Source organism: Vombatus ursinus, unplaced genomic scaffold (genome assembly GCF_900497805.2).
Source record: "Vombatus ursinus unplaced genomic scaffold, bare-nosed wombat genome assembly UNPS02014172.1, whole genome shotgun sequence".
NCBI lineage: Eukaryota > Metazoa > Chordata > Mammalia > Diprotodontia > Vombatidae > Vombatus > Vombatus ursinus.
The window spans coordinates 2539155-2558671 of record NW_020953950.1 but is presented as its reverse complement, the minus strand read 5'-3'; the positions used below and the strand labels follow the sequence as shown (position 1 = coordinate 2558671).

Genomic DNA, 19517 nt, shown 5'->3' with positions numbered 1-19517 from the left:
ATGTCAGGTGAATGAGAACAGAGGGTATGACAAGCACCAGATGTTATGATGTTTTCACTCCTCTGAGAAGGCACAGATATCTCAAAAAGTGGGATGGATCTTTGTGGAATATGGGAATTCCCTTTCTATTTGGACATTGCCATGTAGCTATGTAGTAAGAAATCTGAATAGTCCAAGTGGAGCAGTGATCTTTTTTTCATTGTAGGTATGAAGAAACACTAGGGGTTTGGAAAGATGGCTAAGTATTTTACAAAAGATGTGAATCGGTACCTATGGACGTTTTTCAAACCATTGTAATTTTTAATGAAAATCACTGAAACACTTCAGAAAGGAAAATAGATGGAAATAGAACTAGAAAACACTCAATTTAGAGTGGCTTAAGATATTTTTCTTTTTCTTTTTTTTTTTTTTTAGCTAGGCAGTGGGGTTAAGTGACTTGCCCAGGGTCAAACAGCTAGTAAGTGTTATGAGTCTGAGGTCAGATTTGAACTCAGGTCCTCCTGAATCCAGAGCTGGTGCTCTATCCACTGCGCCACCTAGCTGCCCCAAGATATTTATTTCTCTAATTTATTTAATTTCTTTCATTTCCCTTGTGATAACAACAGTAATTTCAAATACAGATACGTAGGTAAGTTGAGTTTTTTATGCTGCAGAAATGGCTCAAAATCTTAAAATTTGTATTTTACGTAGCAAATCCCTGGTTTACCTAGAACTATTTATATGGTACACTTTTTCTCCTGAAAACAGAGAATTATGGAACTTAAAAAGCAGGAATGGACCTTGGGGACTTTAGTGAAACAGCCTAATTTTATAGAAAAGGAAACTGAAACTCAGGTTGTAGTTTGCCCCATATCTCTGCAGACTGCTGGAATTTCCACATAATTTATATGTATTTCAGTTTCTGCATCTGTACAGTAGAAACAAATGCTCATCTGTTGGGCATCAGTGAATGACCACCAGAGGTTATTCCATCTAGTTTGTTATTTATGATGTCTGTCTGACACTTGGCTGACTCAGACATTGGAATATTTACCTGGAGTGTATAGGTAGTTCTCTGTTCTCTACCTTTACCATCAACTGTCATGCTATTAGCTAGTAATTTTTTAAAGACAAGTTTTATTATTAATTCCTTCTTTTTGTTTTTACTTAAATCCTTTCCCAGCTCTCTGTTAAATGAACCTCCTTTGTAAATTGGAGGAAAAAAATAATCAAAACTAACCAACACAAGTGACTACATTTGATAATACACGGATATATATGTATATGTACATATTCATTTATCCACACACACACACACACACACACACACACACACACACACACACACACACTGTATCATTCACCATCTGTAGTCCTTTACCTTTCTATAGAAAGGAGGGAATGATATGTCATCAGCCCTTCTCTGAGCCAAAATTGGTCATTACAGTTTGTGTTGCAGTTGGTAATATTTCTGAAGATGCCCTGATAATTATATGGGGACTAATGGTGGCAGTGTCTAGTCCCTAGACTTTGGAAAACATTTGACAAAGTATCTCATGCTCTTCTCATGGGAAAAATAGAATTCTGTCCATCTGGCTTCCTTCAAAGCATAGCTGCACTGCCAGGCCTTTCTTGACATCCTCATTAGTCAGTAAGCATTTATTAGATGCCTGTAGTGTTCTAGGTCCTGTGCCGGGTGTTGGGGATACAAAAAAGGCAAAAGACTGTTCCTGGCTCTAATGAGCTCACAGGGAGATGGAGGATACTTCATACAAACCACTCTGTACAAGCGATATATACACAATAAATTGGAGATAATTTGTAGAGGGAAGGCACTAGCATTATGGGGAATTAGGTGGGACATCTCCTAGAAGATGGGATTTAAGCTGGGACTTGAAGGAAGCCAGGGAGCTAGAGTGTAGAGATGATGGAGAGCTTTGGAACCATGGGGGAGAGCCAGTGAAAATTCACATTAGTCTGGTGACAGAGTATCTTGAGGGAGGAACAGCAGGGAGGCCAGTGTCACTGGATCAAAGAGTACTTGGTTGGGGTTGAAGGGAAGTGAGGTAGAGGAAAAGTAGAAAGTACTTGGTTCTTTACAATTTGTTTATTACCATTTTTAAAATTAAAATTTGATACCTATTAATAGGATTTCAGTATGCATGTAAAGTTTCTCACATCCTAAGATTTATAGATGAAATTCTCATGTTTGCTAAAATGTTAATATAGTATCTCTTAAGCATGTGTATAGTAATGAGAATATAGATCTAAGATCTGTTCACAAAGTGCTGCACCTGAAAAGTGTATGGCATTGTAACTTTTACTTTACCTTTTGTCCAAGTTAAGGATATAATCTGATTTTGTAGCTATCCTGCAACTACTGATATACCTACCCATCTTAGTTAGACAATCCTCCCCCCACCCCACCCCTTTTTCTTGGTTTTAATTTATTTTGACAGCGAGTTATTTCAAGTTGACTTTGAGGGTAGGACCTGTACCAGTGATTTCTTTTATGTAAGGGGAACTCCCAGTGGGAAAATTCTCTCTGCCTGTGTAGATCATAGCTATTTTACAACTTAGAATTAAGTAACTTGCCTAGAGTCACATAATCAATAAGTGTAGGAGGTAGGGCTTCAACCTGGGGCTCTCTGGCTATATTGCTTGTCAGGAATTGAACATTAAATACTTTGATGTTAGTGTTATGATACCTTATGCAGTGTCACACCTTTAGCAAACTGTATATCAAAAACATTTTGTTTTTGTTGTTTTTTTTTTTTGGCCAGGCCATGGGGTTAAGTGACTTGCCCATGGTCACACAGCTAGTGTTATGTGTCTGAGGCTGGATTTGAACTCAGGTCCTCCTGACTCCAGGGCCAGTCGATAGAGATCCACTGCGCCACCTAGCTGCCCCCTATGGAAAACATTTTGAAGAGAGGGAGGGTAATGGAAGTCAGGGCTACTTGTCAGTGAGAATCATACATCTAGAACTTTTGGCTAGGATGCAACTTATATGTACATAAATGTATGAAAGTCAAAGGGGTCTGTGACATAAAGTTTAATGACCAACCCCTGCTGTAGAAGATCTGAGGATGCAAAACTTAAAGAATCTGGAAGATGGTCATTTTTGGCTGGTTCGCCAACCTGAGGAAAAGGACATTCTCAGAAACTGATGATGGTTTCCCAAGCCAAGCTCTGCCAGTGCCAAAGCCAAGAAGTACTTGAGTACTGGCATGAAAAGGACACAATTGTTTGGCTTTTTGCAGCAGAGGTGAAGTAGACAGAAACAAAGAGGAATAAAGACAGCCTAGAGCAGATTGGAGAGAATAACAGAAGAATAGACATGGCCAGGAGAGGGGGGGGAAAGATGCACACTCAGCATTCTGCAGGGACAGGAGAGTGCTGTGTGGAGTGTAGGCTAGGGGTCACTAGTCCCAACCACCCACCTGTGTGGGGTTGGGGGAGAGGTTTCAATGTAAAGGCAAGGAACTGAATATATTGTAGTAGCATAGAACACCATAACTATGTTACTGTATGTTATTCTAATTGATGTTCATGATAATGACTTGATTGTTGAAGAGGTTACATTCATTTTTGTTAAATTACATGCTGTCTTCCTTCGCTAATGTTTTCTTTACATGCATTGTAGTGGCATGGAGATGATTCTGGGATTCTTAAACTCTGTGTTAGTAGAATGTAAACTCTACTATAAATTCTAAAAACTTATAAAATAAAATCTAAATCATGCTTTATTTTTATATCCATATTGGTTAAGAGCACAGTGCTGATGAAGTGAGACCAAGGCCACAGGTTCCAGTCTTTGTAACAATTAGCCTTGTCCTTTTTCACAACTGGAAGCTGTAGTTCAAATGACCAACAACCATCTTGCCATTTGTTGTTTACCAGGAAGGTCAGGTTGGTAGATCAGTTCAAATCCATTATCCTTAAAGGATCGGGAAGACATGTGCTATGCAGTATCTTTCACAAAGGATAGTATAATTAAATTTTAATTTAATTTGAAACATCAAGTAGGGGACATAAACAAAAGTTATGCAGCTGTCTATTGTAAGATAAGGAAAGATTTAGATCTGGAAAGGACTTTAAAGGCCATTAGGCCAAACAGCTCATTTTATAGATGAGGAAACTGAAAATCAGAGAGGTTACATAATTTGCCCAAGCGTGCTTGGGTAGAAAAGAAAATGTATGAGAGAAACTGGATTTGGAGTTAGAATTTTGTCTAGATTCTGAACTGCTACTTAACAGGCCATCTTATCTCTAGGTCTGAGTTCTTCCCTTTGTAAAAGGAGAATGTTGGTTTAGATGTTCTTTTAGGCCCTTTCAGCTCTCAATTCCTTAGAGATAGAATAATTAGTTTCAGTAAAATATGTACTCTGCCTAAAACTGCCCCAAAACTTTGGAGACACTGTGTGTGTATATAAGTATGTATACTGTGTGTGTGTGTGTGTGTGTGTGTATACACGTATACACAAATGAGCCCAAAACTTTTAATATATTAGAATGAAAGTTGTATTTGAAGTGGCATATTTTTCAAATAAAAACATTGTTTCCAAACTAAATGAAGAAAGAATCCTCATGGTAAAATAGGCCATTTTAATTTAAATTGTATTTTGAAATATACCATGTGTATTTTGTGAGTAATGTTATTCTGTGGCCTGTGATTAATTATGCTATCAACACAATTATGCTTTTATTGTGGATAATTTAGCTTCATTTAATTAAAAGAAAATAATATTGCATCAGAAGTTGAATTTAGAGAGTATATTCCATCAAAACATCTGCATTTACTCCAAGATTGACTTGTTTCTAAACATCTAGCATTGCTTTGGGAAGCTAATGAAAAATGCTGGACAAATGGGCGAAAGACTTGACTTGTGGTTGCCTGCTTCCTAGTCTATTCTACTGCATGACTATGGACAAGTCTTAGCTTTTCCTGGCCTTAGTTTCCTCATCTATAAAATGGATATTGGACCAGATGATCTCTTAGATCTCTTCCAGCTCTGGAACCTATGGTCCTACATATGTGAAAATATAAACTTATAAGGTGCCATAAAGCCCTAAGACCCTCTTGCTTTACTCTAGGAACTTGAAAAACAAAAATAATGTCAAAGAGTACTTTCCATTAAATTTAATGTTAATTGAAAAAAAGAGGGGCATTTTAAAATTTTGCTTCTAGATATTAAAAAAGCTGATTTCATTGTTATTAAGAATGATGCAAATCCCAAATCAGAAGGTTGATGTCGTCCTTTTTAATAAGTCTACTTTTAGCTTTAGAATGTGATGTAGAAATAGGAAGGATTAGTGAGATCCGTGTTTACGGTTGGTGGTAGCAAAGTTGACTGATGGGGAGACCTCATTTCAGATTGACGTTGGTTTGGTGTAGAGTTGCTTTATGAATATCCCTTTGAGCAGCTCTGTAGTGTCTGTGTGTGGGTTTGAATCACTGTAAATTTGTAGGTAGGTACATATTACAATTGTCTGTTTTTCTTTTTAGGACTCATGTAATCAAAGGAGTTTCTTTGTTGTGTGTATCTTTACAGAACACAACAGGAATTCAAAATGAATCAGGTGAGTTTGACAATAAGAATTTATAAAAGTGCGTTACTTAGATGTTAGTCCAGTTACTTCTTAACAGACATAATAACACAACATCCATCCCCATAGAATGTAAGACTGTGTAGTTGTGTTTCTTAATATCTTTAATCAATCCATTGTCTTTCACAGTGTGCATTGTTTGTGAAGTTTAGTGTTTTTCTTTTGTTGTTGTTGTCTTTAGTTGACTGTGTTGACATTTAGCTAGTGCTCTTATCCAAAAGAGCCATCGTATCATCTATAAAATACTGGCCCCAAGATGCTTTCTGAGAACCCATTTCAGACCTTCCCTTCCTGATGATGGTTTTCTTACACTATATAAGCTGTTGACTTCTATTTTAACACCTTCATTTTTGGTGATTCTTGATTGTTTTAAAATGGGGACTTGCAAGTTGTTGTAGGGTCAAAAAAACCTATGTCAGATCCAGTGAGAGAATTTCAGTGTTCAAAGTCCTGAAGGACCTGCTATTGCAATAAAATCAAGGGATAGATATTTAAATGTAATCTGCTTTTCCTTTACAAGGGTGTGGGATTATTTGGAGGTTAAAGCCATCATGGCACAATCATGTCAGTAGCATGGAAGGTGTTATTATAGGAAGTGCGTATCATGCATGATGGAAAGTGTTTAGAATGTTAGGAATCATGTTTTCAAATCAAATGCCATTTTATGCAAAACAAAATCAAAAACATTTTGTTGTGAAGAATGAAACATATCATTTTCACAAGTTAGTGTGATATCACGAACCTCACAAGCACATCTCTTTTGGCCTTCTTTCCTCTCCCCAGTCTTCTGCCATTTTGGGATAACTTTTTGTTATTTATATTTTCACACAGTTCTGATCATCATAACTTAATTAGTGAAGCAAATTTGATGTAGTTCTTGGCTTTTTTTTTTAATTTTTGGAAATAGAATCTTTTTTCCTTTTAATTATGTCTTAAAAATCAAAATGTTTGTTTATTGTAATTCGAAATACCGTACATCTAAAGAAAGGGTTCTGGCCAACACATGGAGCAGGTGGTTTTTATTATTTTAAGACTAGCAGATTTACTGACATTCTTTGAAGGCGATTTTTTTTTTTTTTTGCAAATGGGGGTGGGGAGGGGAAAGAGATTTTGATGAATTCTGGAATATTATCCCATTAAAATTGTATTCATAAGTCATAGATTTTTATTTCTCATTGTTAGTTTTTGCTTTTTTTTTTAATGTGCACTGAGTATTAGCCCAAGGGAGCTTACTATTCTCCTAGCCTCGGCACTCAGGTCAGTCTTTTAGTCTTGGATGCAGACTGACTCTGAATGCTTTAGAAGGGCCAGATCTTGGGGGTTCTGGGGCTGCACGGCTGTTAAGTCATTATTTATTTCCAGATGTAAGTGGAGTTTCAGCATCAGGCTACTTGTAATATTAGGCCAAGAATAATACCTTATTTCTAATAGGAAAACTTTTGTGACACTTTCCCATTTTCAGTTTGGCATTCTAATTATGTTAGATTTGTTTTGTATAGTTTTTACAGTGTTCAAAAGTGCTTTTGCATGGATCTTTTTTTCTCTGTTGCTTTTACGATTTTATTTTGCTTCTGACAAGTTTTAACATCAGAACTGCAGGAGAACAGCCTTTGATGTCACATGGTAATATAACTGAGAAGTGTCATCTTACTTGACTAATGGTTAGCACATTTCTGAATTGGGTATAATTTAAATGTCAAAGTGGTGATGAAATAAACATTTGTTTGGATAAAATAGAGTGGTTCACTTTTTTTTCATTGAATTTATGCCAACTTTACTTATATTCCTATTATTTGAAGAGTGTTAGTTGCATATTTGGTCTTGGTCATCATACCAAACCTGTTTGATTTGATGAGGAAAAAAGTTTTTTTTTTTTCATTTTCAAGGGGTTTTCACCATTTTCTTTTTGGATAAATTATGTATTTGTTTGCTTCTTACTAATTTTCATACGTTGAAAATGCGAAGTCAGTGCTTAAGGACTTTATAGATATCTCTATATGAAATAATTTGGATATTTAAAAAATGAGTTAAATTGGGATTGACTGTGAGTATAGGTAACAACTGAGTTATGACTTTGGGGTTGGGTTATTTTTTATATTATGTTCTTTAATACTTAATAAACCATGCTTTGAGGAACTTCAGTTTCCAGATGTGATTTCAAAGGACCTAAAAAGCTATTTAAAAAGATCATTCTTCTAGGTTGGTTATGGCAAGTATAGTACTTGATGAAATAGTATGTTAATTCTTATAATTGTTCATTTTTAAGGAGCTAGAAAAGAAGGAAGTATTATCATTTTGTTCCTGTAATGATTCCCTCAAAGGAAACAATAGAACCTCTAAACTATCTTTATTTATCAGTTTGCTTTATTTATCAGTTTGCTTAGATATGTCATCAGTATTGCCTTTTGGTAGCTAAGCAAATTTCCTCTGTAGATTTAGCTCTGGCACCTCACCAGCAATACTTAACCCTTGATCTTCCTAAATGAGACTTTTGCTTGACTTGAGTGTGGATAAGTTTTTAGGTTATAACTGAGCTGCCTGCTTGTTAGCTAAGATCTGTCATTCTTTTTCTGCCCTTTCCTGTTCAGTGTCCCCTTTTACTTTTGTCTGAATCAGATAAAGATAGGGGGTAGAGAAGAGTATAAGAAGGAGGGCAGGATTGGTAAGGGAATAGTTATAAGCAAAACAAACTTAAATGTTGGAGGGAGGAATGTGAAGGGAAGATTAAAAGGAAAAAAAGTAAAAAACCTGAATCAGGGACAGGTTAAGAAGAAGCTGTGACAGAGGGGAAACACAAGTGTCGGGCAAGCTCCCTTTCTTTTATCACCATCTTATTTGTACAAAGAGAAGAAAAATTACAGGCGGACAGGAGGGAGGGAAATCCACAATTATCCAATCATAAGTGTGAATATGAATATGATGTATTCCCTCATTAAACAGAGGGGGGTGGCAGAATGTATAAGAAAGCTTAGAATCTGACAATATGTTTACAAGAAACCCACTTAAAACACAAAAGATTTGCATAGAGTTAAAATGGTCTAGAGCAAAATGTTTTATGCTTCATCTGAACTTGGAAAAAGTAGAAGTAGCAGTCATGATTTCAAATAAGGTTATGATAAATATAGATAAGATAAAGAGATAAAATGGGAAATTAATAGTGTGCAACTTTAATGTACCCCTTTCAGATCTAGACAAATCTAGCTAGAAGATAAACAAGAAAGAAGTTAAGGACTTGAATAGAACTTTAGAAAAACTAGAGATGATTATAGATCTCTGATGATTACTGGATGGTAGTAGAAAAGAATTTCAGCTGAACATGGAAACTTAACAAAAATTGACCATGTATTGGGGCATAAAGACCTTACCAAAAGTGTAAAAAAAAGGAAGAAATACTTAACACAACATCATGTACTTATCGTATAATGCAATAAAAAACATATTCGGTAAGGACCTTTAAAGAAAGAATTAAAAAGTATTTGGAGACTAAATAACGTAATTTTAAAGACTTGCTGGTTCAAAGAACAAATTATAGAAGCAATAGAAAATTTCACCAGCGAAAATGATAATGAGACAGCATATCAGAACTTAAGGGATGCAGCTGATGCATTCAAAACTTAGCATTTTGCTCAACAGAGAGAGAAGAAATTGGGCCTGCAATTTGTAAAACTTGGGCAACATGTTTATATACTCTTCTCCTGCAAGCCAGTTATAAGAAATAGTAAGCTCTACCTCCTCCCACCTGGAAAAATCCTACAGAAACTGAGTGTTGAAAGTAAGCCAGGGAAGCCGAGAGATGAGCGGTGTAGTGGATAGGTGGCTGGGTTGTGTAGTGGATAGAGCTTGGGGTCTAGAGTCAAGAGCCTGACTTCAAATTTGGCATCAGACACTTAAACCAGCTTTGTGACCATGGACAAGTCACTTTACCTCTGTTTGCCTCAGTCTCTTCAGCTATAAAATGAGGATAATAACAGCATCCACCTCCTGGGGTTGTTGTGAGGATCAAATGAGATAATGTTTATAAAGTGCTTAGTTCAGTATTTGGTATACATAATGGGTACTATATAAATACTTATTTCCTCCTTCTCCTCCAGGGCATTCCAGGAATGGGGGGCAGTACAAAAGCAAAGAGGCTGAAGATAAGAAAGAATGTTGTGTGTGACTCTTATTTCTCATTCACCAGATGGAGAGACTTGAGCTTCGTGCATCAGTCTTATCACCCATCCACTACCTATATCACTGTCCCTTTGCACATAGGTGACCGTGGGCACTTAGGTTTCTACTGGAGAGTAATGTCTGCACGATTTCTCCTTTACTGTGCAAGGAGGGTGAGACTGATGAGGGACAACAGAGCCAGCAACCTTCATTGGTCTGCTGTTGGATTCATGAAACTGGCAACCAGCAGCATTTTATGGGAACTTGCAGGGAGGTGAGGTTGCAGTTGCCCATGTAGCAATGGAATTAGCTACCATGCTCGCAGTAGTTTGGATATCTCATTGGAAATCACTCATCATGATCAGATAGTTTGGTAAAGGTGTGAGGGGGGGAAGAGAAGACAAGCAGAGCTAGCTATATGGGTCATGAAATTTATGATCTTTTTTGGAATTAGCTACCATGCTCCCAGTAGTTTGGATCCCTCATTGAAAATCATGTGAATCATGAAATTTATGATCGGGGCAAGCTGACAGTGTCTCAGTCTTCTATCGCAAAATTGAAGGCTCTGTAATTAGAAAGGGCAGCTCCCCCTGTTGCTTTCAGGAAGCCTCCTGGGGAGATAAAGTGAGCTTTGAGTGTTCTAGATGACTAGCAGGAAACAAAATGATGGTCACCTGTAATGTAGCATCACCTGCAATGTCTTTAACTCTTCAGTTTTAACTGTGGTGAAGAATGTAACGTGTGGGGAGTGAATATACATTATGACCTTTTAAAAAAAATGTGTGTGAGAAATAGCTGTAGCTAGTGTAGCTAGATCATTGAGTATGTAGAGGGGAATGAGGTAAAGTAGAAGACTGGAAAGTTAGGAAGGTGTCGCATTGTGAAGGATTTTAAATTACAATCCGAAGACTTTTTATTTGATCCTTTAGGAAAGAGACAGCTACTGGAATTTACTGAGTAGATTAAGAGAGGGGGTCAGACCTGTGCTTTAGGGAAATCAAGGAGGATGAATTGGAGTGGGGAGAGACTTGAGACAGGAGGACCAGTTAGAAGGCTATTGTGTTTGTTTAAGAGAAGTGCTGAATTCTATCCAACGATGGTGGCCGTGTGAGTGGAAAGAGGGGAATACATATGAGATAAATGTGAAGGTAGAAACTATAGGATTTGACTGCAGACTGTGCATGTGCATTGAGTAAGAGGGAGGAGTTCAGTATGACACCCAGTTTGCAAGCCATGGTACCTGCAAGTTTGGGTGACTTCTGGAGGATAATGGTGCCCTGGGCATTAATTGGAAAGTTTGAAGGAAAGGAGGCTTTTTTGGGGAAAGAAAATGAGTTCTGCTTTGCAATGTAATGAGTTTGAGATGTCAAAAGGACATAAAGTATGAGATATTCAAAGGTGATTAGATCTGGAGCTCAGTAAAGAGATTACAGCTGGATATTTAGGTATGGGAATCATTTGCATAGAGATGGTAGTTGCGCACATGTAAGTTGATATGATATGGTGAGATACTATAGAGGGAGAAAAGAAGAGAAGGCCAAGGACAGGAATCCTTGGTCAGTGGTGATGACTTCCATGAAGATCCAGCAGAGGAGACTTTGAAGGTGGTGGTAAGACAGGTAGAAAAACCAGGAGAGAACAGTCTAATGGAAACCTAGAGAGGAGAAAGTATAAAGGAGTATGTGGTGAACATTAGTATCAAAGAGTGAAGCGAGGTGGAGAAGAATGAAGATTGAGAAAGGGTCTATTAGAGTTCGCAATGAAACAGTGAATTGGTGACTTTGGAGAGAGCTGTTTTCTTCAGCTGAATGATGAGGGGAGAAGCCAGATTGAAGAGAATTTATAATTGAAGGAGAGGAAATACAGGCACCTCTTGATAAAAGGTTTTCCCCAGGAGCTGAGTCTCGATATTTGGGAATACTGTATTCTGAGATCTCTTTTATTGTTAGCAGTAGCTTCCAGGTGTCCTGTGATGTGTTGGTGGCTTTTGGTATTTGAGGCCTTTCTTTCTGGCTACTTGGAGTATTTTTTAATTGATCTGGAAGCTCTGGTTTTTGGTCAATATGCTTGAGACTTTTGCTTTTTGGCTTTCTTTCAGGAGGTTTTCACTTTGCCCTCTGGTTCTAATAGTTTGATTCACCTGCCAGAGAAGTGATGAACCTAAAATGCAGAGAGACATAATTTTCCAGGCATTGACAGTGTGGGAATTTGTTTCGTTGGACTATGCACATGTATGATGAGGGTTATATTTTTCCTTGTCTCCTTGAGACTCATCCCATAGAGTAAAGAACTTTTTAAAAGAAAAAAACTAAAAGGAGGAAATAGAGAAAACAACCCTAGCAAAATCAGTATGTTGGAAAAAGTCTGGCAATATATATATATTGTTCCATGTGCATTAGAACGTCCCGCCTTGGCAAAGTAGAGCGAGAGAGAGAGAGCTAGCTAGAGAGAGAGAGAGAGAGTGAGTGTGAGAGTGTGTGTATTGTGTATTGTGTGTGTGTTGTGTATTGTGTATCTTTTTATGTTTCTTCTTTGGGGTCATTCTTGTGTTTTGAAACATTCATCTTTGATTGTTTTGTAGTTCTTTCCATTTATATTGTGCCATTCATTGTGTATATTGGTTTCCTGGCTAACCTTACTTCTCATTTCATCAGTTCATATAAGTCTTTGTATGCTTCTCTATTCATGTTATTTGCCATTTTCTCAACATTAATATTCATTATATTTTTAAGGCATCTGCCAATTGATAGGCTTTGCTACCATAAAAAAATACTACTATAACTATTTTGGTGTATTTAGGGTCTTTCTGGTCAGTTGTTTCATGATATGAAATAACCTTATTTTCTATTTTTCAATCTTTGATTTTGTCTCACGGAGTCATTGGTTCCTTTCTAATCTATTTTAGTTTTCAGGGATTCCATTACTTGGATAAGGTTTACCACTTTCTGTTCTAAGCTATTTATTCTCCTTCCAGTTCTTTCCTCCAGAGCTTTTATTTAATTTTTAAAAAATCTCTTGCTTAATCTCTTGGTGGCATTCATGTAATTCTTGAGGAAAATTCATATTTTTTTCCTTTGTGTTCTGCTTTGTACTTGTGGAATTAATCTTTTTCTGTGGGTTGGAGTCTTGGTTATCTCTAGATTAATAACTTAAAAAAAATAGTAGTTGATGTCGTCTTTTTATTCGTATTTCCATTCTTAGTTTCTGATTTGGGACTTTGTGCCAGGCAAGACTCTGCCCCGTGCTGCACTTTTGAGTAAGATGATGCCCAAAGGACTCCTCCTTGATCTTGAGCTGAGTTCCTACCCTGACCTGTAGCTCCACTGGGGTGTCTTTATTAAGCGACATGTTCCATCTCAAATTGGATGTTGCATAGACCTCTTAAATTCAACATGTCCAAAACTGAATTCATTACTCCCCAGCCTCCCAACCCACCACAAACCTTTCCTCTTTCTAATATCCCTATTACTGTTCAGGGTACCACCATCCTCCCAGTCACCAAGAATTACAACCTAGATGTCATCCTCAGCTCCCCACTTTTAACTCCCATATAGTCTTTTGCAAAGTCTTGTCACTATTACCTTGGATGGCATCTTTCCATCTCTTGCTCCTCTGACACTGCCATCCTCTAGGTCTAGGCCCTCATCATATCATGCCTGGACTATTGCAATAGCCTGCTGTTGGTTGATCTTCCTTCCTCTTTTCTCCCTGCTGTAGTCTCTCCTCCACTGAGTTGTTAAAATGATCTTCATAAAGTGCGGGTCTGACCATATCACCTATGCTTTCCACCAGTAAGCTCCAGTGCCTTCCTTTTACTGACTCCAATATCAGATATAAAATCATCTGTTTGACTTTTAAAGACCTGCCTAACCTGGCCCTTTTCTGCCTTTCTAGTATTCTTTTTTTTTTTTTAAGTGAGGCAATTGGGGTTAAAGTGACTTACCCAGAGTCACACAGCTAGGGAGTGTCATGTGTCTGAGGCCGGATTTGAACTCAGGTCCTCCTGACTCCAGGGCTGGTGCTCTATCCACTGTGCCACCTAACTGCCCCTCTTTCTAGTATTCTTGCACCTTATTTCTTTACATTTGTTCTACCCTCTAGTCTCCTTTTTTGTCACACAGGACTCCCCATCTCCTGACTCTGGCATCCCTTGGCTTTCCCTCATGCATGGAATACTCTGCTTCCTCCTCTCTGCCTCCTAGCTTCCTTCAAGTCTTGGCTAATGCCTCACCTCCTGCAAAAAGCCTTTCATCTTCATTGCTTCTCTTTGAGACTACTCCCCCTCTCCCATTTATCCTGTCTTTTTTTTTGTATGTAGCTGTTTGCTTGTGGTCTCCCCCATTTGAATGTGACCTCCTTGAGGGCAGGGACTGCCTTTTGACTTTCTTTGTATCCCTAGGACTTAGCACAGTGCCTGGCACATAGCAGGCACTTAATCATGTTTGTTGACAACTTAAAATTTCAATTAAAATGCTTTTCCTTGCTTTGGGGAAACAAGTCCTAGCAGGTGAAGAGAATCCTCTTATCCTGACCAGTTGTCTGGTGCTTGCCCTATCATGTTGTTCAGTATATCCAATAAGATCTTAAAAAGAGGCCACAGGCTAATTTTGTGTTTTGTTAGGTCTTTGATAGAAGGCAGTTCTTGTTCACTTGATGCTTTAAATCTGGGTTGCATTTGAATCTGAGACCTTATGTTGAGTAGTTCATGATCATTGTTTCATCTTAGCTGTCCATAATTTAGGGCAGCTAGGTGGCACAGTGGATAGAGCACGGCTTGGAATCAGGAAAACTCATCTTCGTAAGTTCAGAAATCTGGCCTCAGACATTTACTAGCTGTGTTACCCTGGGCAAGTCACTTAACTGTGTTTGCCTCAGTTTCCTCATCTGTAAAGTGAGCTAGAGAAGGAAATGGCAAACCACTCCAGTGTCTCTACCTAGAAAACCCCAAATGGGGTCACAGAGAGTCAGACATGACTTAAAAACAACTCAACAACAACAAAAATCCCTAATTATTGAGAGTTTAGTAGCACAATATTTGAGGGATCTTTCTTCACACTGGCAAATTAATAGACCTGCTAACCTTTGAAAGTATATAAATCGCATCTCTTACTTGGAAGAAGAGGTGTACACAGATACCCTATGTAATTTTTCCTGTTCCCTTGGAGTCTTTATATAAGATTCTTCATAGTTGTTGTAGATCTTGTCTAAGAATTAATTATTGGAATTAATGCTTTGTTCATTATAAGATCTTTGTTTAATTCATAATATATTAAAATTTTGTCCTCAGAATAGCAGCTAAAAGACTTTTGCCAAACCTTGGCAAATACAGTGTTGTTCATATAATTTAAGATTATTTTAATGATTTTTTTGTATACCTGCACCCGGTAAGCCTAATTATGATGATTGTCCTAAGTTCATTCCAGGAGTGCCATGAAACATGAAATACGAATTCCGTGATGAGCAATATTAAATTTAGCCTTCTCTTTTCGCCCATTCCTGTCTCAGATAACCTCTCTAGGCTTAGTCCTAATCAAATAAGATATTTGTAAACAGCTTAGCACAGTGCTTGTTACATAGTAGACACTTAACAAATTCTTGTTCCCTTTCTTTTTAATCAAATGAATATTTATTTTTTATGGTGATAGTTTACTTTATTCCTCATTCTTATGAGGGTACTGTTTTTTCTGATTTATTAATTTATTTTGATTTATCAACAAGCACTTCCATAAACTTTTGAGTTTTAAATTTTTTTCTCCCTCCCTCCCCAAGACAGCTCATAATCTGACATGGGCTATACATGTATATTCCTGTTAAACATATTTTCACATTAGTGATGTTGTAAGGAAGAATTAGAACCAATAGGAGGAGCCACCAGAAAGAGGAAACAAAACACAACAGAGGAAAAAAAATAGCAAATAGTATGCTTTGATCTGCACTCAAACTCCATAGTTCTTTCTTTGGATATTGATAGCGTTTTCTATCATGAGACCTTTGGAGATGTCTTGGATCCTTGCATTGCTGAGAAGGGCTAAGTGTATCAATGATAGTCATAGCACAGCGTGACTGTTACTGTATACAACATTCTCCTGGTTCTGCTCACTTCACTCAGCATCAGTCCATACAAGTCTTTCCAGGTTTTTCCGAAGTCTGCCTGCTCATCATTTCTTATAGCACAATAGTATTCCTTACATTCATATACTCAACTTGTTCAGCCATTCCCCAATTGATGAGCATCCTCTCAATTTCCAGTTCTTTGCCACCACAAAAAGAACTGCTATAAATATTTTTGTACATGTGAGTCCTTTTCTCATTTTTATGATCTCTTTGGGATACAGCCCTAGAAGTGCTATTGTTGGGTCAAAGGGTATGCACAGCAAATAAATATTTAAAGAAGTAAGGAGATCGAGACATGTATAAACATGGTGAAAAGTGGAAATGGCAGCTTATTTGTGGCGGGCTAATTCTTAGAAATTTGTAAATTTAAACTGAAGTAGCAGTACAACTTCATCTTTTCTTCAAATTCATTAATGAAATGTCCTAAAATTTGTCTTTGGAGTTAGTAATTATTGCATCCTGGGTCTGCAACTTTGTTCAATAGCTATTTGATTATCTCTGAAAAGAGGAGCATAATAAGATAAAAGCCTCTGCTAGTGAAATTCAGCAAGTAAAAGGGAAGAATCCTTTTCACTTATTTTCATAACTCAGTCTTATGATAAATATTGAGCCCACTTTTAATTTCTCTGGCTTGGAAAGTAGATGGAACAAGGTAGTTATGGAATCCTTGTGGGAACAGGGCAGTATATATTCCACAGGGGTCAGAGTAAGGAGCTCTCTAATTTCTTTTAGGGTGTCACGATAACAGTTCTCTTCAGGATATGCAATTAAGCTTGGTTTGGGGGCATAATGAGTGTAATTATGGATGGCAGATCTTTCCTCTGTACTAAAAAATAAGCCCACCATTTTGTTCAGTGGACAACTGGATCTTTGCGTCATTCTTTTTATACTGCCTTTTGGTATTCAGCAATAATTCTAACAAACATCTTTAATACTTCAAGTGACAGCAAATACTACTTCTTATGAGTATCATAATCCGCCATACAAATTGTGAGTTAATAGGGCCCAAAACAATCCATCATCCTGTGTCCAGCCTTCTGGTGATGAACCTGCCTCAGTCTGCTGGGCTGGTCCTTGAATGACAAATGGACAGTCCGTCATCATTTTGAGCACACATTTTTATGTATTTGTGGAGATTAGACTTCCGTGTTGGGCACTAAGTTCAGCTAAGGCAGATGGAAAGATTCTCTTCTATCAAGATTATTATAGTCTAACAAATAGCATGGTGAGCACACCTTAGTATTGTGGTGAACCTTGAACTTTACTTCTTAAGGAATCGGGGACCACTGACTTTAGAGCAGAGCAAGGACATCAAATTATATATAGAAGAAAGATTTTTATGGCAGGAGTCAGGGGTTGTGGGGATGGGGGAGAGGGCTAGGAGAGTGTGGAAGTGAGAGGACCAAAGCCACCATACATGCTCCCAAGTTTTGGAGAACCCAGGATCACTTTCATGCCACGATGTAGTAGTCTGTTTCCTGTTGGATGTCACCTGTGGTAGCTGTGCTGATGGGCTTTTTCAGGTATTGGGTTGAGACAAATGCTGCTACACTCCTCCCAAAAGCCTTGCTTTATAGAGGGCTCAGATTGACCCCACAGGAATATCCTGCGTCCACTCCAGGTACCCACCCCCTTTCAGCTTTCTTTTGCATATTGCCTTTCCTCCTTTGATTGAAAGTCCCTTGAGGGCCAGGACCATCTCTCTTATTTGTATCCTTAGCACTTGGCACAGTGTGTGGCACGTAAAAGGCTCATAATAAAGTGTTTTTAATGATTAACTGACATAGACAGATGGTGTATGGTATATTAGGCACAAGTCACTTCTGGATACCAGAACTACTGAATTCTGGCATATGTGTAGGTGTTGGTTTCCACCACCTGGGGATTGCCTAGAATAGATGGACCCATGGCCTGGGCCCTAGGTTGGGGCAGTTTGAGGATTTTTAAATACAGTATGCCGAACAATTCTGCACAGATAATTATAATAGCTAGCATGTATAGTGTTTTAAGGTTTTTTTAACATATCATTTTCATATATATTATGTCACTTAATCCTCACTTCTCTGCAAAGTAGGTGCTCTTATTATCTTTATTTTATGGATGAGGAAAGTGAGACTAAGAGAGCTTAAGTGATTTGCCCAGTTAGTACATCTGAGGCAGAATTCAAATTGAGTTTTTCTTGATTCCATGTGCAGTCCTCTGTGTACCTTACAAGGCTACCTCTCAAACCTACCAGTTACCTCACAGCAATGAGGAATGATCTAATCACGTAGCATCAGTTAATGTCACAGCTAGACCAGTTTCTGGAGGGAAATCAAGTAATGCTGTAGGTGGGTTGTATGAGGAAGAGAGATGGTAGGTCAAAATTTACATGTATCTCTCTATTGCTGAGCAGCTCCTCTGGCTTGGCAAAAGCCATTCATAAAATTATGAATTTAGTGGACGAAATGTAAAATGCATTATAATGTCAAAAATCTGGCAAAAGTTTTCTCATAGTTAAAGAGGTTATATATGTTTGTATATATGTATCAGAGCATGTAAGAAGGAAAGTCACAATTCATGTGTGAATTAGGGCGTATTTTCCATGTAGTCATGTGGCTTTTATTTTATTTTGTTTTAAAACCAGTTTTCTGTTTAATTGAGAAGCATAGTGGAGATAGAGAGCCTGCTGTGTGGTCAGAAAGACCTGGTATCATGTCCATGATGTTGGCTCTGTGCCCTGAATAAGTCCCTTAACTAATTAGTGCTTTAAGTTGTACATCAGGTGCTGATCTGCATTATTTGAAGGGGTTTCTTCCTTGGATGTTCTTTATAATGATGAAATTACAGGTCTGGATTTTAAAAAATCATCTTAATTCACTGTCCATTTTGCTATCTGCCCATATACACTGATGGACTAACTCTGTGAATTGGTTATGGTAGACTAGACAATTGGCATCCTAAGTCTACTTGGTTTTTCCTGGGTGGAGAGTTAGGCCAAATTTTTTGAGTAATTATGGGTTTCATCAGGAGGGGCTACAGTATTTCAGGGCTTAGACAGCAATCAAGACAGTGTCATGCACTAACAGGAGGTGGTACCCTTGGGCCTAGGACTCAGTGCTGCATCTCTTCAGGGGTGGAAGACTGGCAGATTTCTGTCTCCTTGTTTTATGCCTTAACATTAACAGTCAGAGGGTGATTGAACATCATTATTTGTTATTTCTTCTGGAAAGTCTTGTAGAATTTGATATTTGTGTGGAAGACCTTTTTTTTTTGGACGAGAGCCTGCAAAGTGTTTGGGGCAGGTTTCAAACTTGACTGTTTCTGACTCAGCAAGTTGAATCACCCAGCACATAGTTGGTGCTTATGAATGTATATGTTTTGGTTGATCAAAATCAGTTTATTCTAAAATTTTCCATCTTTTTCTCTTGAAATTGACTCAAAATAATGCTGATATGTATTTATGGCAAAAGAAAAGGGAAGGGAATAAGCATTTATATAGTACCTACTATGTGTCAGGTGCTGTGTTAAGCATTATACAAATATTATCACATTTGATCTTCATAAAAACCCTGGGATATAGGTATTGTTATTATCCCCATTTTACATTTGAGGAAACTGAGGCAAACAGGTTATATGACTAGCTCAGGGTCTGAAGTGAGATTTGTACTTAGGTCTTCCAG

The 19517-nt window shown here is 37.7% G+C and overlaps 1 protein-coding gene across 2 annotated transcripts in view; it reads left to right on the top strand.

Annotated features, from left to right (window-relative positions):
* PRDM2 (PR/SET domain 2) overlaps positions 1-19517 on the top strand; it is a 195575-nt gene that overhangs the window by 8518 nt on the left and 167540 nt on the right. For both annotated transcript variants that reach the window (XM_027859786.1, XM_027859787.1), the window contains exon 2: positions 5489-5562. In XM_027859786.1, the coding sequence (XP_027715587.1) occupies positions 5554-5562 (9 nt within the window). In that variant the 5' untranslated portion in view covers positions 5489-5553. The remainder of the gene's footprint in view (positions 1-5488; positions 5563-19517) is intronic.